An 18,069-nucleotide genomic window follows, 5' to 3' on the forward strand; every position below is an offset into this window, starting at 1 on the left:
GCACGGTTCCCCGTGAGCACCCCACGGAGGACCGCGACATACCGCGTTCGAGGACGGGCCCGGTCTCTACGCCTGCACCCCCCGGGGGAGTCACACCTCGTCCCCTGCAGGCGTTGTGTCAGGGGCCTGGCTCGGACGGCGGGGCTCCTCGCTGAGGCCCCTCGCGCCCTCCTTTCCGGCCGCTGCTGCGGGAGTTGGGGATATTTTGGGCTCAAAGCGCGGGGCGAGGCGTCTCGCTGCCTCACGGAGCCGGTGCGGGAGCGAGTCCCTTCGCTCTGAGGGAAACCTCCGCAGGCCTTGGCAATTATGTTTGGGCAATAGCTCCGGGAGAAATAACCCCCGGGTGCTCCAGTCCTGCCCCCCTCACCACGGACAAGACGGGGCTCTCCTGGGGTGAGCCTCACCGCGGTGGGGACCTGCTTGCTGGCTCCGCGCCGCGCCGGAGCGAGGGGGCAGGCGGCTCCGCGGGGTGCCCGAGAGCTGCCGCGGGCTCCGACGGCAGAGCGAGGGGAAGCGGCGGCGGCCGGGGCGTGAGGCGGAGCGGCCTTTGTGCACTGCCGGTCCGGTGCCTCCCAGCCGCGACCCCGCGGCTCTCCCGCGGCGCGCCTCGGCCCGCCCCGTCCCTCCCGCCGCTCGGCGCCTCGCACACGCTCCACTCTGCCCGGCGTGGTTCGTTATTGTTAATGGGCAAACAATAGGCACATCTGCCCTTTCTTCCAGCATAAAGGCACCTTAACTAACGAGCGGGGCTGGCGGGTGGGCTCGCTTTTTCTTTCTCCTCCTCCTCTTTTTCTTTCTTTTTGGGGGAAAAATCAAAGAAAACCAGCGGCATATCCGGCTGCTGGGCGCCTCGGGCATATGTTCTCCTTGCACCGCCGGGCACGGCCTCCGAGCCACTCAGGGTACCCGGCGGGGCGGAGGTTCCTCATGGCATTACCCGCTCGGACCCATCGAGATCGCAGCTACGGGGAAGGGGAACACAAAAGAGCCTGGGGGGGCGGGGCGCGGGGCGAGATCTGAGTCGGAGGGGGAACCCCAGCTGGACCCCGGCCGCAGTGCCGCGGAGTTCCCAGCGACCCTCCCCGGGCCGCGTAATGGGAAGGTTCCCGGTGCGGCAGCGCAGCGGAGCGACCCACAGGTCGCCGGGCGTATGTGGGACACCGCGGGTGGACACGGCGAGGGGTGCGGGAGTATAGAGCGGGTACGGCCCGCGGGCGCCCCGGGACAGGGTGGTCTCACCCCCGGAAGCTGCCGGTGAAGTGAGGGAGAGGAGGCTCCGCGCTCGCGGAAAACGCGGAGTCACCGAAGGGGCGGGGCGGGCGGCCCTAACACCCGGGAGCCGCCCGCCCGGCGGAGGCGGGGTGCGGGAGCGGGGGGGGGCGGCCCTTTGTGCCTGGCGGGGCAGGGGGCGCTGGGACCCGGGGCGGCGCGGGGCCGCGCGACACCGACAGCTCTGAACGCCGGCGCGCGGGGCTCGCTTCCTTAATAGGGGCGGTGACGTCACGGGGGCGGGACGGGCGGGGGCGGGGCGGGGCGCCGCGCGCATGCGCCGGGACAGCGGCCGCGCCGCTGCAGCAGCGGAGCCGCGTCCAAACGGCGGAGCGCAGAGAGAGCCATGGCTAGAGATGGCGAGGGACGCGGCCAGACACCCGCCGCGGCTGCGGAGCCCGGCCTGAGGGAGCGGGGGCCATAGAACCGGCCCGACGGTGTCATTCAACAACTGGAAAAAATCCAAAATAAATAAACTACCAAAAAAAAAAAAAGAAAAAGAAAAGGACAAGGCACCAGATCGGCAGCAACACCGCCGTCACCAGCCCACAGCGCCCGCCCGCCGCCGCCGGCCCGCGGGAGGAACTGGCCCGCGGCCGCCGCGAAGAGCTCCGGGACACCCCACCGCCCACCAGATAGATGTGCGGTCCAGCCGCCCGCACGGCCGACGATGAACGCGCAGCTGGCGATGGAGAACATCGGCGATCTGCACGGGGTGAGCCATGAGCCGGTGCCCGCCGCCGCCGACCTGATGAGCGGCAGCCCTCACCACCGGAGCGCGGTCGCCCACCGCGGCAGCCACCTGCCTGCCCACCCGCGCTCCATGGGCATGGCGTCCATCCTCGACGGCGGCGACTACCACCACCACCACCGGCCTCCCGACCACGCGCTGACGGGCCCCCTGCACCCCACCATGACCATGGCCTGCGAGACACCCCCCGGCATGAGCATGAGCAGTACCTACACCACGTTAACCCCTCTGCAGCCTCTACCTCCCATCTCGACGGTCTCGGACAAGTTCCCTCACCACCACCACCACCATCACCACCACCACCACCCCCACCAGCGGATACCGGGCAACGTGAGCGGCAGCTTCACGCTCATGCGGGACGAGAGGGGTCTGGCATCTATGAACAATCTCTACACCCCCTACCATAAGGATGTTACCGGCATGGGGCAGAGTCTCTCTCCGTTGTCTGGATCAGGCCTGGGGAGCATCCACAACTCCCAGCAAGGGCTGCCCCACTACGCTCACCCCAGTGCCACCATGCCCGCCGAGAAAATGCTCACCCCAAACGGATTTGAAGCCCACCACCCTGCCATGTTAGCCAGGCATGGCGACCAACACCTCACCCCCACCTCCGCTGGCATGGTGCCTATCAACGGGATCCCACACCACCCCCATGCCCACTTGAATGCCCAGAGCCACGGGCAGATCCTGGGCTCTGCCAGGGAGCAAAACCCTTCTGTAACTGGTTCGCAGGTCAACAGTGGAAGTAATTCAGGGCAAATGGAAGAAATCAATACCAAAGAAGTAGCTCAGAGGATCACCACCGAGCTCAAGCGGTACAGCATCCCCCAGGCTATCTTCGCCCAGAGGGTGCTGTGCCGCTCTCAAGGGACCCTCTCAGACCTGCTGAGGAACCCCAAGCCCTGGAGCAAGCTCAAATCCGGCCGGGAGACCTTCCGCAGGATGTGGAAGTGGCTCCAGGAACCGGAGTTTCAGCGGATGTCTGCTCTGCGGCTGGCAGGTGAGCCCGCTGCGGGGCGGTCGGGGCACGGCGGCGGCGGGGCTGGGGCCCCGGGCCTGGGCAGGCCTCCCCGCTCCCTGCCTGTCCCCGAAGAGTAGCCCCGGACCGCCTCCGCCGCTCCGCTTCTCTCCTCTCCCCGCTCCTTCTCCCGGCTCCGCGCACCGGCACCGTCCGGCTCCTCCGCGCCGTGCTCCCGGCTGCCAGACAAAGCCCAGCTGGGGCTCGGGCTGCGCACTGCGGCGCCCTGGCTTTCCCCGTTATCCCAGACGGGGCGAACCCGCTAGGCTTGCCTGTCGCCGGCGGGACGGCGCCCAACATGCCCGGTAACGAGGTGCTGCCGACACCTGGACTGGGCTGGGCCGAGCAGGACCGGTACGGCCCACGGATGCGGTGCGGGGAAGCCCCTAAAGGCACCGCGAGAGAAGTCGGTGCGCCTGCTTTGTGCTGTTGGCGGCGGCCCCGGGGGCGGCGGAGTCCGGTCCCGGCGCCCGGCGGGGCTCGGGCCGGTCTTAGCTCCGCGTCCCGCTTGGGTTGGGTTAAGTGTGCTGGGACAGGCGTTTCCTACACACGATACGAGCCCGGCGTGTGAGTGGTGGCTGAGAAATGGTGTTGGCTTAAATCGTTATATTTTTTTCTTTAAATGGTTGTAATTATCATCAAGCAGTGGAGTTTGGATTTCGCGTGGATGCATGAGAGAGGCAGTCCGTGTCGGGGTTCCCGTTGTATCTGCTCGGAGATTGCCCTCTCGTTCGGTACCTGTTCTACTCTGCCTCCTTCCCAAACCCGCCAGCCTGTCTTCCCAGTGCAGAGCCCGGGTTTAATATGCCGTGAGTGAGGGTTTGTTAATTAAGTGATAGGTCTCCATTAATTTGTCCCTGGAGAACGCGAGATAGTCAATCCGAGTTGGAGCCGGGGTCACTGATCCGTTTCAGAGACAAAAATAAGAGAAGGGTCAAATCTACTCCTTTCAAAGGCACAAATGATCCTGCGTTTTCGGCTGCCGCGACGATGGGAATTGAGAACTGCTTCCCGACCGTGAGGGGACTCGGCTGGGTCACCATCATGCTCCTTGTCTGGTTTCAGCCAAGCTCCTCGTTTCTGAAGCCTAGAGCTGTGCTAGGAAGGGCCCATGGCAGGATCGCCCTCCCTGCTCTAGCTGGCCCTGCGGTGCACGCCGGTGGGAGGACGTTGCTCTCCTGCGGAGTCAGTTTCAAAGGTCTGAGCTCACAGAAAATACCCTTTCCGCCTTCCCTTCCTCTACAACCACCCCACCAGGAGAAAACCCTCGTCTTACTGGCGCTACCCATGAGAGGAGAATGGAGTTTGTGTTTCCAGTATCCCCGTAACGATTACAAAGGCGAACTTTCTTCGATTCGGAGCATATTTTTACGACAATTCGGTCGACCTGAATCTCCGCTCATTTGCATAGATCGATACTGGAAACAACCCCTCGCTTCGGAGTCTGCTGGCATCCCCTCCCTGGCGCTGCCGGCCGGGAAGCTCTGCCAGCCCCGGCTGCAGGCCCGGGCAGGAGGAGCCGGCAGCTCCCCGCGGCGCGGCCGCTTTCTGCTGGGGGCCGGCAGCGCTCTGCCCAGCTGCCGGGTCCGGAGAGACCCATTGTTCACTTCTGTCCCAAAACCGCCCCTTCCTCCAGCCACCTCAGCGCTGCCCTCGCATAAACGGATCCTGGTAATCCCGTTAGAGAGACAAAGCCTCATTATTCTGCCTTCTCTTTCCGATGAAACCCGAAAGCTGGCACCTTACAGAAACGGCCTCCCCGGGGCGAAACTGGGCTCGCAGCCCAAGGAGCCGGGGGAGGTCGGGGAGGGCCGCCTGCGCCCGAGCGTCCCCGCGTCGCCTGCAGCCGGGCCGGGCACCAGCGGGTCCCCAGCGCTCCCCCCGCGCTGCCGGGGGCTTCGCCCGGCGCTGCCCACCCTGGGCACCGGAGCACGTGGTCATTTGCATAGCGCTGTGTCCCAGCCAATGGGGGCGGCCCCCGGGGTCCCCCGCCCCGCGCCCGCTGCGCGCCCCTCCGCGCCGCCCGTCCTGAGCTGCCGGCAATCTGCTGTAAATGCATAAACTATCGATTTTATTTTGTGCAGGTTTTAAATGTGTGATGATCTTACTAAGTGGTAAAAATCTGCCCCGATTGATATTGATGGATGAACATCAATTCAAAATATCGTAAATTACTCCAGCCGACGCAAATTAAATTTCACGTCCAAATTATAACTCACTCCCGGGCGTTTAGAGAATTATCAGGTAGATAAATACCCAGAGCGGAGCCCTTGCCGCCTTCATTTCTTCCCTTTCTGATTTCCTGTAGGCAGAGGGATGGAACATGCTTATTTTAGGCCTCGTGGTCTTTGCCAGCACTTTATCTTCAGGATTTGCCCCTTCCAGCCATCCCTGGGGGATTCCTACCTCCCAGATTACAGAAGCTCCGACAAATAGAGGAAAAATTGGTAGTTACATGGAAGCAGGATTGAGGTCTTGACACTTCCTGGGCTGTCTCTTGAAATGTAAGCAGAACTGCTAATTGCAAAGCTGACCTCTTCCAGCCTCCATCTTATTCATCCCATCTTCCTTCTCCTCTGTTCTCTTTTCCTTTGTCTGTCTCCTTCTCGCTCCCCCTCCATCACTGAATATTTATCTATTTGGCCATTTCTCCGTTAGTTATTCTTCCCCTTCTCCCCCCCCGCCTTCACTGATATTTGGAAGGTCAGTGAAGGGAAACCGAAAAAATAAGATGTAGAAGAAAGAAAATGTACAGCCCTTCTGCAGCCTGCTGCGATTTAAGGCTGAATTTATTTCAGATTATTTTCGTAAGTGCGGGGAAAATAGGAGGGGATAAACAAGGAAAAAAAAATAGTTGCCTTTTCAGGAAAAAACAATCTGCTTCCAGCCATTTGTTATTAGAAACGCATCTGCCTGAAGGCCAGTTGCCGGCCCCGCACAGGCTGCGGCGCCAGGGCGGGAGAAAAGCGCCAGAGGGAGAAACGCGGCGAAGAAACGTTTCGGGAACGGGCGAGGTGGTATAAGGGACCCCAGAGGCTCCTTTGAATCTACTGCTGGAGGGGTCCGGTTTGCCCAGGTGTACCCTGTGAGCGAGCTCGTCCCCGTCTCCTCGGCGGATTCCCGGTCGGGTTTGCTGAGCCCGTCCCGGGCCGGCGGAAGCCGGGCGAATGGAGCGGCGGCCGTGGAGGAACCGCGCTCGCCCTTGGGGCTCAGGCGGGACGGGTGACCCATCTCTCAAGAGCTTCTCGGTATTTTCCTGTGACCTGACTGTTATGTTTCACAGCTGAATCTCTCTTCTGCACTCCGCTCTTTCTTTCTCCCTCCAACGTGAATCCCGGCTAAGCTGAAGCCTTGGGAAGACCGCGAGAAATTCTCGCCAAATTAACTGTAAAGAAATCGATACAGTAATCAGAGCGTTTTCCACATTAAATATGAAATCTAATGAACGCCGTTTGCACCTCTCGCCCCGCCGGCCACCCCAGCGTGCGCTGGGGAAGGTCGATGCCTCCCCGGCCCCGGTTGCCTCATTAGGGCCTGTTTAATATTTACCCGGCGGGGACTTTGCATAAACGCATTTGCATCAGAGAGGCGGAGGGCATCGACCGGGGGCTTCATCGCCGACACCCCGAGAACGGTGCGGGCCCGGGGGAGAGGGCCTGCACCTTCCCACCCTGCGGGCCGCACGGACGCCGCGGGGACGGGCGTGGGCCTGGCTCCGCGCATCGCGGGCACGGACAGCGGCTGCCAAGGCGGTGCTGGGGCCGAGACAACGTGCCCCGGTCCGGTGCGCAGCTGGGCGGGCGCTGGGAGCCGCGCTTGTTTGCCGGCCGTGTCCTTGCGGCGGGATTGATTTACAGCCGCTCACACACAGCCGCGTTTGCCTTTCGTTAATGTTTGCCCAGCGGGAGGCGGAGGAGCGGGGCAGGGCAATGGCGACCCGCGTTCCTCCGCACTGGGATGGGCCCGCCCCGCAGAGCCCCCGCCTCCGGTAGCACGGCTTGGGCCGTGCTTGTTTGTTCATTTGTTTGTTTGTTTTAATTACCCGCCGCGTGGCGGGGAGGCGCCGGGGAGGGGGCGGTGATCGTGTCGCGCTCCCACCCTCGCTGCCGTTCGGATGAAATAGCCTCAAAACGAGACCGCTCTCAACCGCGGGCACCGCCGGGGCCACACGGCCGGGCTTGTGGGCGCGATGCCGACCTGGTCCGCCCCGTCTGCCCGCACCGATCGGCCAGTGCCACCGAACCGCGCGCAGCCCTCGCACGTTACCCCTCTGTTCCCGGAGGCTCTGCGCCATCTACTGACCGCCGGAGGGCGGAAGACGGCCCCGCCGGCCCGGGCAACTCGCCTGCACCGGGCGGAGGCGGCGGCAGCTCCCTCTGGCCGGGAAACGGCGGCTCTGCCGAGCGCTGCGGGCCGGGGAGCATCCTGGCGGGTGCCCTGCGCCGCTGTCCGCGCCGTCTCCGTCCGCTGGTACCGCGCTCCCTCGGCCGAGCGCGGACGGCGCAGCTTCAGCACCGCGGACAGCGATCGCTGGTACGGCCTGGCCCCGCTCTCGGGCGAGCCCCCGGCGGAGCCCGCCCTCCGGGCACGGGGACGAGGCCGCCCGGGGCCGCCCGCAGCCTGGCTGCAGGGGTCTGCCGAGCCGCCCCACGGCTGCCGGCCCCGGTGGGCAGCAGCGCCGCATCGGTCATGAATAACGGCAGCGGCGATGGAGGCTGCACTGTGGCGGGGCGGGCCGGGCTCGGCCGGCTCCCCGCTGCTCGGGCTGCCCGCGGCGGCGGGAGCGGCTCGGCTGCCGGCCGGGCTGCGCGGCCCTGGGGGCACCTGACTTGAGGATGGATGCCTTCCCTCCCTCGGGTGGCCTGAGCGGCAGCGAGTTCCCTGAACCCTGTCACTGTGCGTGGCCCTGTCCCGGGCCCCGCCGGCCGCAGGGTGCCGCAGGAGGAGAGATGTGCGCGGCGCCAGGGCTGACCTGCCGCAGGTGCCACCCGTGGGGAGCCCGGGCGCTGCAGCTGGGTGCTGGTGTGCGCCGCCTGCCCTTTACACAGGCGGAAAGCGATGGTTAGATTGAGCCAAAAGTATCTGGAAATGCACAGGCCAGGAATGCATCAGTGCCTGTGTTGGCATGTACGGGCACTAAACCAAAGCTCATGCTTTGCCTCAGGCAGCCTTTACCTGTCCTCTGGGTAGCAGAAGGATCCCCATAATCTCCACACAAGGGACAAGTTCGTTTCGAGGGAGACCTAAGGCTTTTGTTGAAGTGCTGGTGGCTTTAACCTGAAGAGTACAGGCATCGAGGGGAGTTTTTCCTGAGGACCAAGCAGGGACCTAGCATGGCATCATGTCGAGTACTTCCATGATCAAATCGATAAAAGTTCATTTGCATTTAAAATATAAATCTATCTGGATAAATCATATACTGACAGAGAAGCGACCGATGCTTACTGACTTTCTTCGGAAATGCAGCTTACTTGAGCCATTTTGCTTAAGAGGAAGTCAGTTTTATGATGCTGAAAGAGTAATTTATAGGGACAATTTATTAGCTCAACAGTAGTTTTGATTTTTTCCCATTTTAGGGAGATAGGAAGTCTCAGCGGTAACATTTTATGTGCAACCCAAATGGCAATTAAAACGCGATGGATTGCTGTTTCGCAGGTGTGCAAGCAGCATCGCAAGCTGCTGCGGGCTGTATAATGTCGGCGTTGGTGTGTGCAAGCACTTTGTGGTGGACCATTAGAAATGCCGCTACTTCAAATAGCTAAAAGTATTAAATCAGGTGGCGGCGGGGGGGGAGCTCTTCCTCAGCGACTTTGGTGCAGAAGCTGCTGCAGTGATCCCGCTCTAAGGTTATGGATATTTTTAAGGTACAGCAATATTGCATACATTGCTACGTGCATACTAAATCTGTCGGTAAGAAGTTACCCACAGGCGGTGCAATTAGTGAAGGTGGATTTCCCCCAGGTCCGCAGCCCTCCCCTCGCAGAGGCAGGTTGCCACACTGCTGCCGTAATGCCCTCCAAAACGGAGAAACTTCTTCATGTCATCACTGCCGTACTTCTCGTTCATTTGAGACATATCTCGCTATTTTGAATATATTGTCGGAACTGACTGAGGGCTTAAAAATTGGAACAGAGGAAGCGGGAACGAGCAGGTAGGTCCTTAGGAAAGGAACCTGAGAAGCTCGCCGGGTTTATAAGTAAGTCTGACGACCCTTAATGTCCCAGTGAAGGCTTTGCAATGGATTGCGTCACTTCCACCGCTCAGAAACTCCATTTTCGGCGTTTGCAGGGGAGCCTCGGGCTGGGACAGCAGAAAGGGGCGGAATAACCTGGCCTAACGCCGAACCCTTTACTCGGGCGCCTCGGACCCCCGCGGGAAAGTCATTCCCACCGCACTGTTCAAAGCAGGCGGCAGCGTGCGGGTGCGAACCCACAGCGCAAAGCCGGCAGGTCCGATGTGCTTCCGCAGCAAGATGTGCCCGGTGAATCCGCGCAGGAGCGGGCGGGGCGGGGCGGGGCTGCCGGTGCTCCCGGGGGCGGGGCGGAGCGGAGCGGAGCGGCCGCTCCCTGGCGGCGCGGCGCGGTGCGGAGCGGGCCGGTGCGGAGCGGCTGGGCGGTGTTTCCTGGAGGAGCGGCGCGGAGCAGCGCGGTACGGAGCAGCCCGGTACGGAGCAGCGCGGGTGCGGCTCGGCGCGCACCTCCCGCTGGGCAGCGGCAGCGGCGAGGAGCGGGCGCCACCCAGGGGCCGGGGGCTGCCTGCGCCGCTGCGGGGCGGGTGGGGGGTGCCGGGAAGGGCTAACGCGATTAAAATATTGATGTAGTCGCAAAAATCATTCATTAAGGCAATTTAATCTTTGCTATTAAATGTCCTTTCAATTCATTTGGGGTAATTAAGATGCAGTTAAAGTGATTAAATTCTAATTACTTATGCTAGACAAAGAAATATTCGTCAGAGTAATATGGTTAACTAGAGACCCAGCTAAAGAAATGTAACATTTACTTTACATGATATCACAGGAAAATCGGGTGGTTTCCTCTGATTGATCCACTTAGCAATATATTCTGTAACGGTGATGTCAGCTCACTCGAGTGGTTACAGATCCATCAACACTGTAAGTTTGTGTAAACCCGTGAATCCCAAATTGTTGAGTCAGTGCTCCTCAGTCAGATTCACTTCATTATACCAGAGGCAGCAAATTAAGGTCACTAATTTTAATACAATGCACATGAGCGAGATGTTTACCATTCAGTCTCAGCTGGGATCTATAAGTTGGCAGGCTGATGTCAATCTGTGAACTTCCCATATAGAAACATACTTTGATCTCTTTTCAACAAACAGAAGAGGAGTATTACCTGGGCTTGAGACGGGGAAATAACATACACATCAAATGACTTCTGAGTAGATGGATACCCTCACATTCTAAATAAGCGTAAATACAAATCACTAGAGAGACAAGTGCAAAATGCTGAATGCCAGGAATAACAAGAAATAATTTAGTGTGGGTTCAGACATTTCAGAATAGCCCATACTCTCTACAGTTAAAAGGGGAAAGTTTGGGTCAGCAACCAATGAGCTGTGTCACCCATGTAGGCTTTCATCACTCATGTGAATGGCCTTATCCTTTGGTGGCTTGAAGCTTTTGGGAATACTCTTCACAGCATCGCTGCTGTCCGCTAACTGCTGCAGCGGGACTGTATGGCCACCAGCCGCCCTGATGTGCAAAGGCTCCATCTCACGCAGCACCTTTCCAGAGGGATCACGTCTCCCTAGCCTCTTTGAAGGCCCAAAGGCAGTGATGAGCAGGATGGGACAGTGTGGGGGACCACCAAATGGTGATGTGCTAGGGTGAATGGCACACAGCACCTGTGGTTATTCATCCAGACCAGACAGATTTGCTTGCTTTTTGCTCATGTGGTGAAGCCTGCTTGCAGGTAGCATGTGTCTTACAGACCCCTTATCTTGTTCTCATATTGCCCCAAGTAAGAAATTTTTGACAGTCAGGAAAGATCTGTCATCTGTGTGTCTCTCTGCATGCTCCAGAGGTGTTATTCACACTGTAAGGATGGAGCTTATCATACTTTATTATGTATTGTCATCACCATGAATTTACCATTTTTTGGCTACTTGCTTCCACTGAGCTGTCATAGCCAGTGTGATTAGGACTATCTCTGATGGCCGAAGCAGTTTCAACCTCCTGTAGTAATCCTGCTGCCTTTTCTACCCAAAGGTAGAGACTCCCTCAGAAGAATATCCTCCAGGATATTCTCTAGCTTGTACCAGTGAAGAGTTATCACTCTCTAAAAATGTCATTGGCTATTTTGTGGTGTTTCAAAACTAGCAGCAGGTGCTCGGTCTTAGTGGGAACAATTCAGACTATAGCTCTGACAGGTCCCAGCATTTATAGACCTAACACAATAGAGATTAGAAAATACATGTAAGTAGAGAACTCTGAAAGTGTTTTTATGTCTCTAAGACATGTCCTGTACACATGAGGTTTGGATAGCTAAAAGACTAGGCTTTGCAAGAGGAGGAGGAAAAGATGATCATCACGAAACTTTTGAGAACTCACTCAAGTCTGTCTAAAATGTCTCTTATTGCACATGCAGAAATGCAGAGCTTTTGTTGGCACTTCTTTGAGCTGGGCTGACTCATTTCTTGGGTTTTTCCCCCTCAAGGGAAGGGTGACTGCTCTGAATCCACAGCAAGGAAGATGTTAGCTTGTAAACTCCTTTCTGGGAATCTTGAACTGGAATCTTTGAGAGAAGCATCAAGCAGTTGGTTATTTTTCTCCTACCTGTCTGAAGCAAATATAATGCTCATGGATAGTAAGGGTGAAACAGTTCTGAAAACTAGGTCAGTCCAGTGAAGGTGGTAGTGAAAGCCCCAGAGCTCAGTGCTGAGTTCACCTTCCCATGTGAAGCATCAGAAAGTACCTCCTCAGGCAAGACAGCTGAGGTCCATTTAGCCCACAGTCCTGAGAGCTCCCCAATCCTCTTCGTTCCCCAAAATGAACACTTCAACTACAAAATGGATTCCTACAGACTCTTTCTGTCTATAGCATCCGGCTCAGCCTTCCACCCACAGTGCTAATTCGTGTCAAATAATGTGTCAAATGTGATGGAAATTACTGTGGTGTCAACCTGCTCACGGGGAGCCGAACCAAGACCACTGCCACATGTCATACAGGGCACTCAATGGCCATCAAGTAATAATGTCTTGTGGTCAGCAGTGACCCGGGCAAGAGCTGGAAACGTGACCTGTCACCTCAGGGTGAAAGGCCTGGTGGCTGCTGTGGCCCTTTGGAGCACATGGCCACTGCCTCAGCCTGTCGGGTGTGTGTGTAAGGGCATGGCTCGCTTGGTGCCAGGTCTGAAACCCCCTAAATCCACCTCCTTCTTTCTCAGGATCTGCTGCTTTTCCATCCTGTGTCTGAGAGCATGCGCTCAGTGACGGCGGCATGGTGGGCCACCAGCTGAGCCATGCCTCTTGCAGGGAGAGTGGTCAGTGGTCCTCTGCCCTCACAACTAGCCACAGAGCTTGCAGCGAGGTTTGCCCAAGTTGGACTTTCCATTCCCTGCTCCAGTGCAAATCTTCCAGAAAATAAGCCAGCAAAACTTGTGGTGGAATTTTATTACATGCCCAAAACAAACCAGCAGAAAGTAGGTTTCTTGAGAGTGTTACTGGTTTCATTCTATGCTTTAGAATTTTAGAAAGGCAAATTAGTGTTTGCCACATACAGCTAGGCACACGTGTATGTACCATGTGCTCCTGAAAATTGATTTATGGTAATCAAGGTTTTTCCTTAGATTTTTAAAAAGAAATCCAGCCTCTAGGGATGAAAGACTAGATCAAGTGTCAGGGTTAACACCTGAGCTTACTGTAATCTTGACTTTTAGACTGACAGAACAGCGTAGTTCACATCATAGGTGGGCAAAATCTCATCCTTCACTATCTCATCCTAAAGATGCAATTAGTGCGTTTTCACAGGGGACACGATCCTGCTCACACCTCTGGCAGAGCAGGACCGATCCCGCCGTGCTGCTCACAGCTGGGCACTGCAGAAGAGCAGCGACAGAGGGGGCAGCTGCGGCAGCGAGAGCCCAGTTCTGCACCACGCACAGGCAGCTGGGCCTCAGTGAGATGTACAGACCTTATGAGGTTTGGCAAGTTAGCTCGGCCAAATCCCTCGGGTGACTTAGAAGGAACAAAGGGAGACAAAAATAGATTGATGGACTGTATCAGGAGAATTGCAAGTGTCAAAAATATCTGTTGCTCAGGGCAGAGGAAGATGGAAGTGACTGGAAGAAGCCAGAGTTCAGCAGTGGATTTATAAGGCTCCTTCTGGCACTGGTAATATTACATTGTCATATCTGCTCGTGTGTTGCCAAAGTCAGAGTGACTCTTTCTTTATCCTCCGCTTCACTTTTTTCTTAACCAGACTTTCTTAAGGCTTGTTCACAAGGCATTGCAAAGAGCATCGCTCAGCTGGGGCAGCCCAGAGGCAAGGAGCACGTGTGGCTGCACGGGGAGCAAGTGCAGCATGTGAGCAGGGGTGCCGTGAGAGAGGTGCACAGCACCCTGCAAAGCGCCTGTGTTCAGCTTCTGTGCTGTGGGAGGGGGTCCGCTCACAGTGCTCACGGGCAGGGCCATGGGAAGGGTGTCAGTGCAAACTACTTCTATTATCTTCTGCCGCGTAAAATAAAGATCCTTAAAAAGGCATGTGGTAAACAGTTTCGAAGACAGGCTTGGGTGTTTTTCTAAAAGAAGGTTTCGGGCAGTGCCTCTGGAGCCCCTGACTTCAGCAGATACCCTAGGTGGTGTTAGAGAAGGACCTGTCCCAGGCAGGTGGGGCTTCTTTGAGCCTGGCCTGACTGAGCGCAGGCTGCTGTCAGCGGGCTGGATGGCGCAATTTGTCAGCCCTCGCAGTGTGAGCTGGTTGGGCTCTGTGCCTGCTCTGGGTAGACTCTCACGTTGGAGCAGATTTTATCCCATGGTGTACATTTGTTCTCTGGCAAGCTGGAAGCTACAATTTATTATTAAAATTGATTGGTTCCAGTGCAGGGAAAACGATCGTAAGGAAACCCTATTACGGTTTTTCATTATCACCATTATTTATTTTTAAGTGCTATTAATATTCCTGAGTCTGGACAAGGCAGAAGATGAAAGGAGGTATCCACCCTTGCTGCTCACAGCCGGAGGCCTGGCAGCACTGTCTGCAAGGGCTCTTTGAACAATTAAGCATATTGGAAAGTTTTTGCCCTCAATCTGCCTCTGAACGTTGACGGGAATAGAGCTGAAAAGGAAACAGCTTTTGCATTGCCTGAAAATGATCCAGATTGTGAAGGTGTTCCCCGTGTCCCCCAGGTGGAAGAAGGCTCTGGAAGCAATGCTGGGCAGGGACATGGCCCGTGTGCTGCTCAGCAGGGATGGGGCTGCAGGAGGGTCTGGGATCAGGGCTGGGCTGGGCTGGACCAGGCTGGGCTGGGCTGGGCTGGGCTGCTCTGCTCTGCTCTGCCAGGGGCAGCGAAGGCCTCAGTTTCACGTGTTGGGGCTGTGCCATGTTCCATGAGGACTGAACTTGTGTGTGAGTCTTCCATGTCTCAGATAAGGTCCCAAATTGCAACTGAGTCAGTATCTGGCTCTCTCTGAACAACTATATTATTAGTCCTTAATTCAAAGCAGAAGAACGCCGACTTGGATGTGAGGACAAGATCTGTCTTAATTCACAGGCTAAACCAAAGCATATCTTCACCTGTTCTCACGGGGTGTGCAACAAGCTTTAGGAAACCAACAGTCTGGTGTCGTAGTTTGTTAAAACTAAAATCCACACAGGTGCAGGAGGAAGGGATGGCTCCCAGCCTCTCCAGGGAGCAGCACGGGAACCTCTATGCTGGCTTTCTGATGGCCTTGACTGAAATGAAGTTTCATTTGCAAAATACTAAAATTGGCTTAGTTGTATCATAGACTGGATAGAACTTTTTTTTTTGTCACCGGCAATGAGCACTTTTTTCTTCCCCCTGTGATGTTAGTAGCAGTAATTATGAGGTCTCTGATACAACAGAAGGTCAGGAGCAAGGCATGTTGTAACTCTTGGGACATTTTCTAAGGAAATAATTATTCAAGAATATTAAATTTCAGGAGATGAGTACAAGCTCAGTAAGACAATGTGTTAAACAAGCTAGTTTCACTATACATGGGGTTTTTTGTTATTCTCTGTGATTTCGGAGAACTCATGTACCGGGTTGCGATCAAAACCCTGGAGGTTTACATCACTAGTTGAACTAGCTTTGTGCCATCTACTGCTGTGACTGTCATTTGTGATGTGACAATTCCTGCTGAAGCAGTGCTGGCTTGGATCACTCTATTTATGTAGTCAGGATTTTGTGACAAACGATGGTCTGGACGATGTACCTATGTGAGAGCTGAAATTTGTGTAGTCTTTGAAGAAGAAGGGTGTAAAGCAGTGTGAGCAGAAATGAAGTGCTGGGCACAGCAAACATTGTCTGAATTTGGTTTGTGCTCTTTTGTGCATGAGCTGGTTAGCAGGGGCAGAGTCAGAGATGGAGGTTGAGGTTGTTACAGAGCTGAGCTTCTGCAGCTGCTTTCATGGGAACTTCTGATTGTCAAATGGTTAGACTTGTACAAAAAATTGAGATTCTGTGTTGATACCTTCTTTGCTTCTCATTCCTAATATTTGTCAGTAAATAACAGGCTATTGTTGCGGAAGTATTTGTAACCCTTGAGTTATCGATGTTTCTTTGAGTGGGGATGCAGAATTATTTCCGTGGGCGCTGATCCCCACAGTGAATGCAGCAGCTCGACCTCAGTGGGGGCTCGCTTGCATGAGGAAACCTGGTTTTCAGCCTAGAAGCTCCACAGTGTTTTAGAAGTCAGGATGTAACTTCAAAGCACTCTTCAAAGGTTTTCAGATAAAAATAACTGTAGAAGATATGAGTTTGGCATTCCAGTCCATTTGATCAATGTGTCATTGCTCATGAAAGAATGTATAGCAGGAATACATATTGTTGCAGAGATCTTCAAAAGCTTCTCCTTGGAGGGGGCTGAGAAGCTGGTGTCTTGGTCTCTGCCTGCCTGGGCCAGCAGAAGATGCCTTTGCATCTCCTGCATCTTGCTGTTTGATCTATGCAGTGGCTATTAAGTACAAAAGGTGGATGACTATTTTTATACCTCCCTTGAGCAATTAAACCCTCATGCCAAGACTGGCTCTTGGTAGCAATAAAATACGTAGGAAGGACCTTTGTAAAGTAATTTGCTGTCTTCATTCTAATAACCATGGAATAGGTGGAGACACTGCACAAAATTCTTCATCTAATCAGCACTGATCTCCACAGAAATCAGGACTAGTAAGGCACAGTGACAGAACATCCATATTTCCTTCAGAAATACACCTCTAAATCAGCATTAAAGGACATTGTTAGAGAAAAAAGGGAAAACAGACAATTTCAGACACTTTTGAAAATGAGACAGAGCAATCTGTCCTCCCAAGGAAACCTTTCATCCTAACAAAATGCTAAGAAATATGAGCTGATGGACAGTCAAAGGCTGGCGGGGGGATCCGGGAGCTGCCCTCCCCGCCCCGCCAGATCCCGCCTGGCAGGTGATCTGCAAGGCAGATTTCAAATTGCAAGCGCCCTTTAATAATGTAGAGCAAAATATAATAACATTTTGAAAGGGAAAGAAGAGATAATAGATGAAATAATGTGAAATTCTACAAGGAAGATTTACTATACCATTGCTCTGCATGTCAAAATGTGCTTTATCTTGTTCAAAATACATAATCATCTGGCCTTTAAGACCACAGTAACATTCTGGTTTCTCCCAATTCCTTATTTCTGAGCCAATAAAAAGCTATAGAAATTAATTGACAACAAATAATAAAGGTAAAAAAGGTGGGCAAGGTTAACTTTCGAGCTCAGTGAATTTCCACTCTGCCTTGCAGGGGTATTACATAGTTAAATTCTCAGCACTTATGGACTTCATCAAAGTGCAGACTCTCAATAATAGCATTTGCTGAGTTTTAACTGACAATGATAAAGATAGTTTCTAATTTCTATTCCTTATATTTTTATAGTCTATAATAAGTCAAAAAATTAAACCGGTGTCACACATCCTCTCCAAGTTGGAAGCTGAAATGAATGGTCCTATTTCCCTACCTTGTCCTGTCCTGCATGCCCTGCCCACAGACACCTCTGCCAGCCCTCTCTAACTGTCCTCCCCTTTCTTGCAGCATGCAAGAGGAAAGAACAAGAGCATGGGAAGGATAGAGGGAATACACCAAAAAAGCCTCGGTTGGTCTTCACAGATGTCCAGCGTCGAACTCTACATGCAATATTCAAGGAAAATAAGCGTCCGTCCAAAGAATTACAAATCACCATTTCCCAGCAGCTTGGGTTGGAGCTGAGCACCGTCAGCAACTTTTTCATGAATGCACGGAGGAGGAGTCTGGATAAGTGGCAAGACGAGGGCAGCTCCAATTCAGGCAACTCATCTTCTTCATCAAGCACTTGTACCAAAGCATGAAGGAATAACCACGAACTAAACCTCGGTGGAAAAGCTTTATAAATAAATAAATAAATAAAGACAGACCAGGACCTCAAGATAGCAGGTTTATACTTAGAACTATTTGAAAAAAATGTTATTTATAAGTCCAAAGAAACCAAAGACTTATTTCACCTGCATTATGACTTTGTTCTAAGACACACACTTTAGTAGGACGACGACTTGCGAAAAATTGAGAGGAAGAAGAAAGCGAAACAGAGGAAGTGAAAAGAGTGGAAAGAGAAGAGAAACAGACCACTGGTGTTACACCTTCACCCATGATCATCTTCACCGTACTTGGCCGTTTAGTGGTTTGGAGCATCGTGAGTTCTTGTTGTTGAATGAACATCTCTTCAGATATGGCTCTTCATTTCCACAGCAATTGCCATGAAGGTGTATAGTGTACCCGTACTGCGTGCACGCCGGTGGGTAGGGACTTAGTCAGGGCTGGTCTTCAGAGAGGGTTGTGCCG

General features: G+C 54.6%; 1 protein-coding gene across 1 annotated transcript; it reads left to right on the forward strand.

Annotated features, from left to right (window-relative positions):
* Window positions 1-1,939: 1,939 nt before the first annotated feature.
* On the forward strand, window positions 1,940-17,579 carry ONECUT1 (one cut homeobox 1). The gene is made up of 2 exons (XM_065641979.1): window positions 1,940-3,020; window positions 17,287-17,579. The coding sequence occupies exons 1-2, from the start codon at window positions 1,940-1,942 to the stop codon at window positions 17,577-17,579; spliced, it is 1,374 nt and encodes a 457-aa protein (XP_065498051.1).
* The last annotated feature ends 490 nt before the right edge of the window (window positions 17,580-18,069 follow it).

Source organism: Caloenas nicobarica, chromosome 10 (assembly GCF_036013445.1).
Source record: "Caloenas nicobarica isolate bCalNic1 chromosome 10, bCalNic1.hap1, whole genome shotgun sequence".
Lineage (NCBI taxonomy): Eukaryota > Metazoa > Chordata > Aves > Columbiformes > Columbidae > Caloenas > Caloenas nicobarica.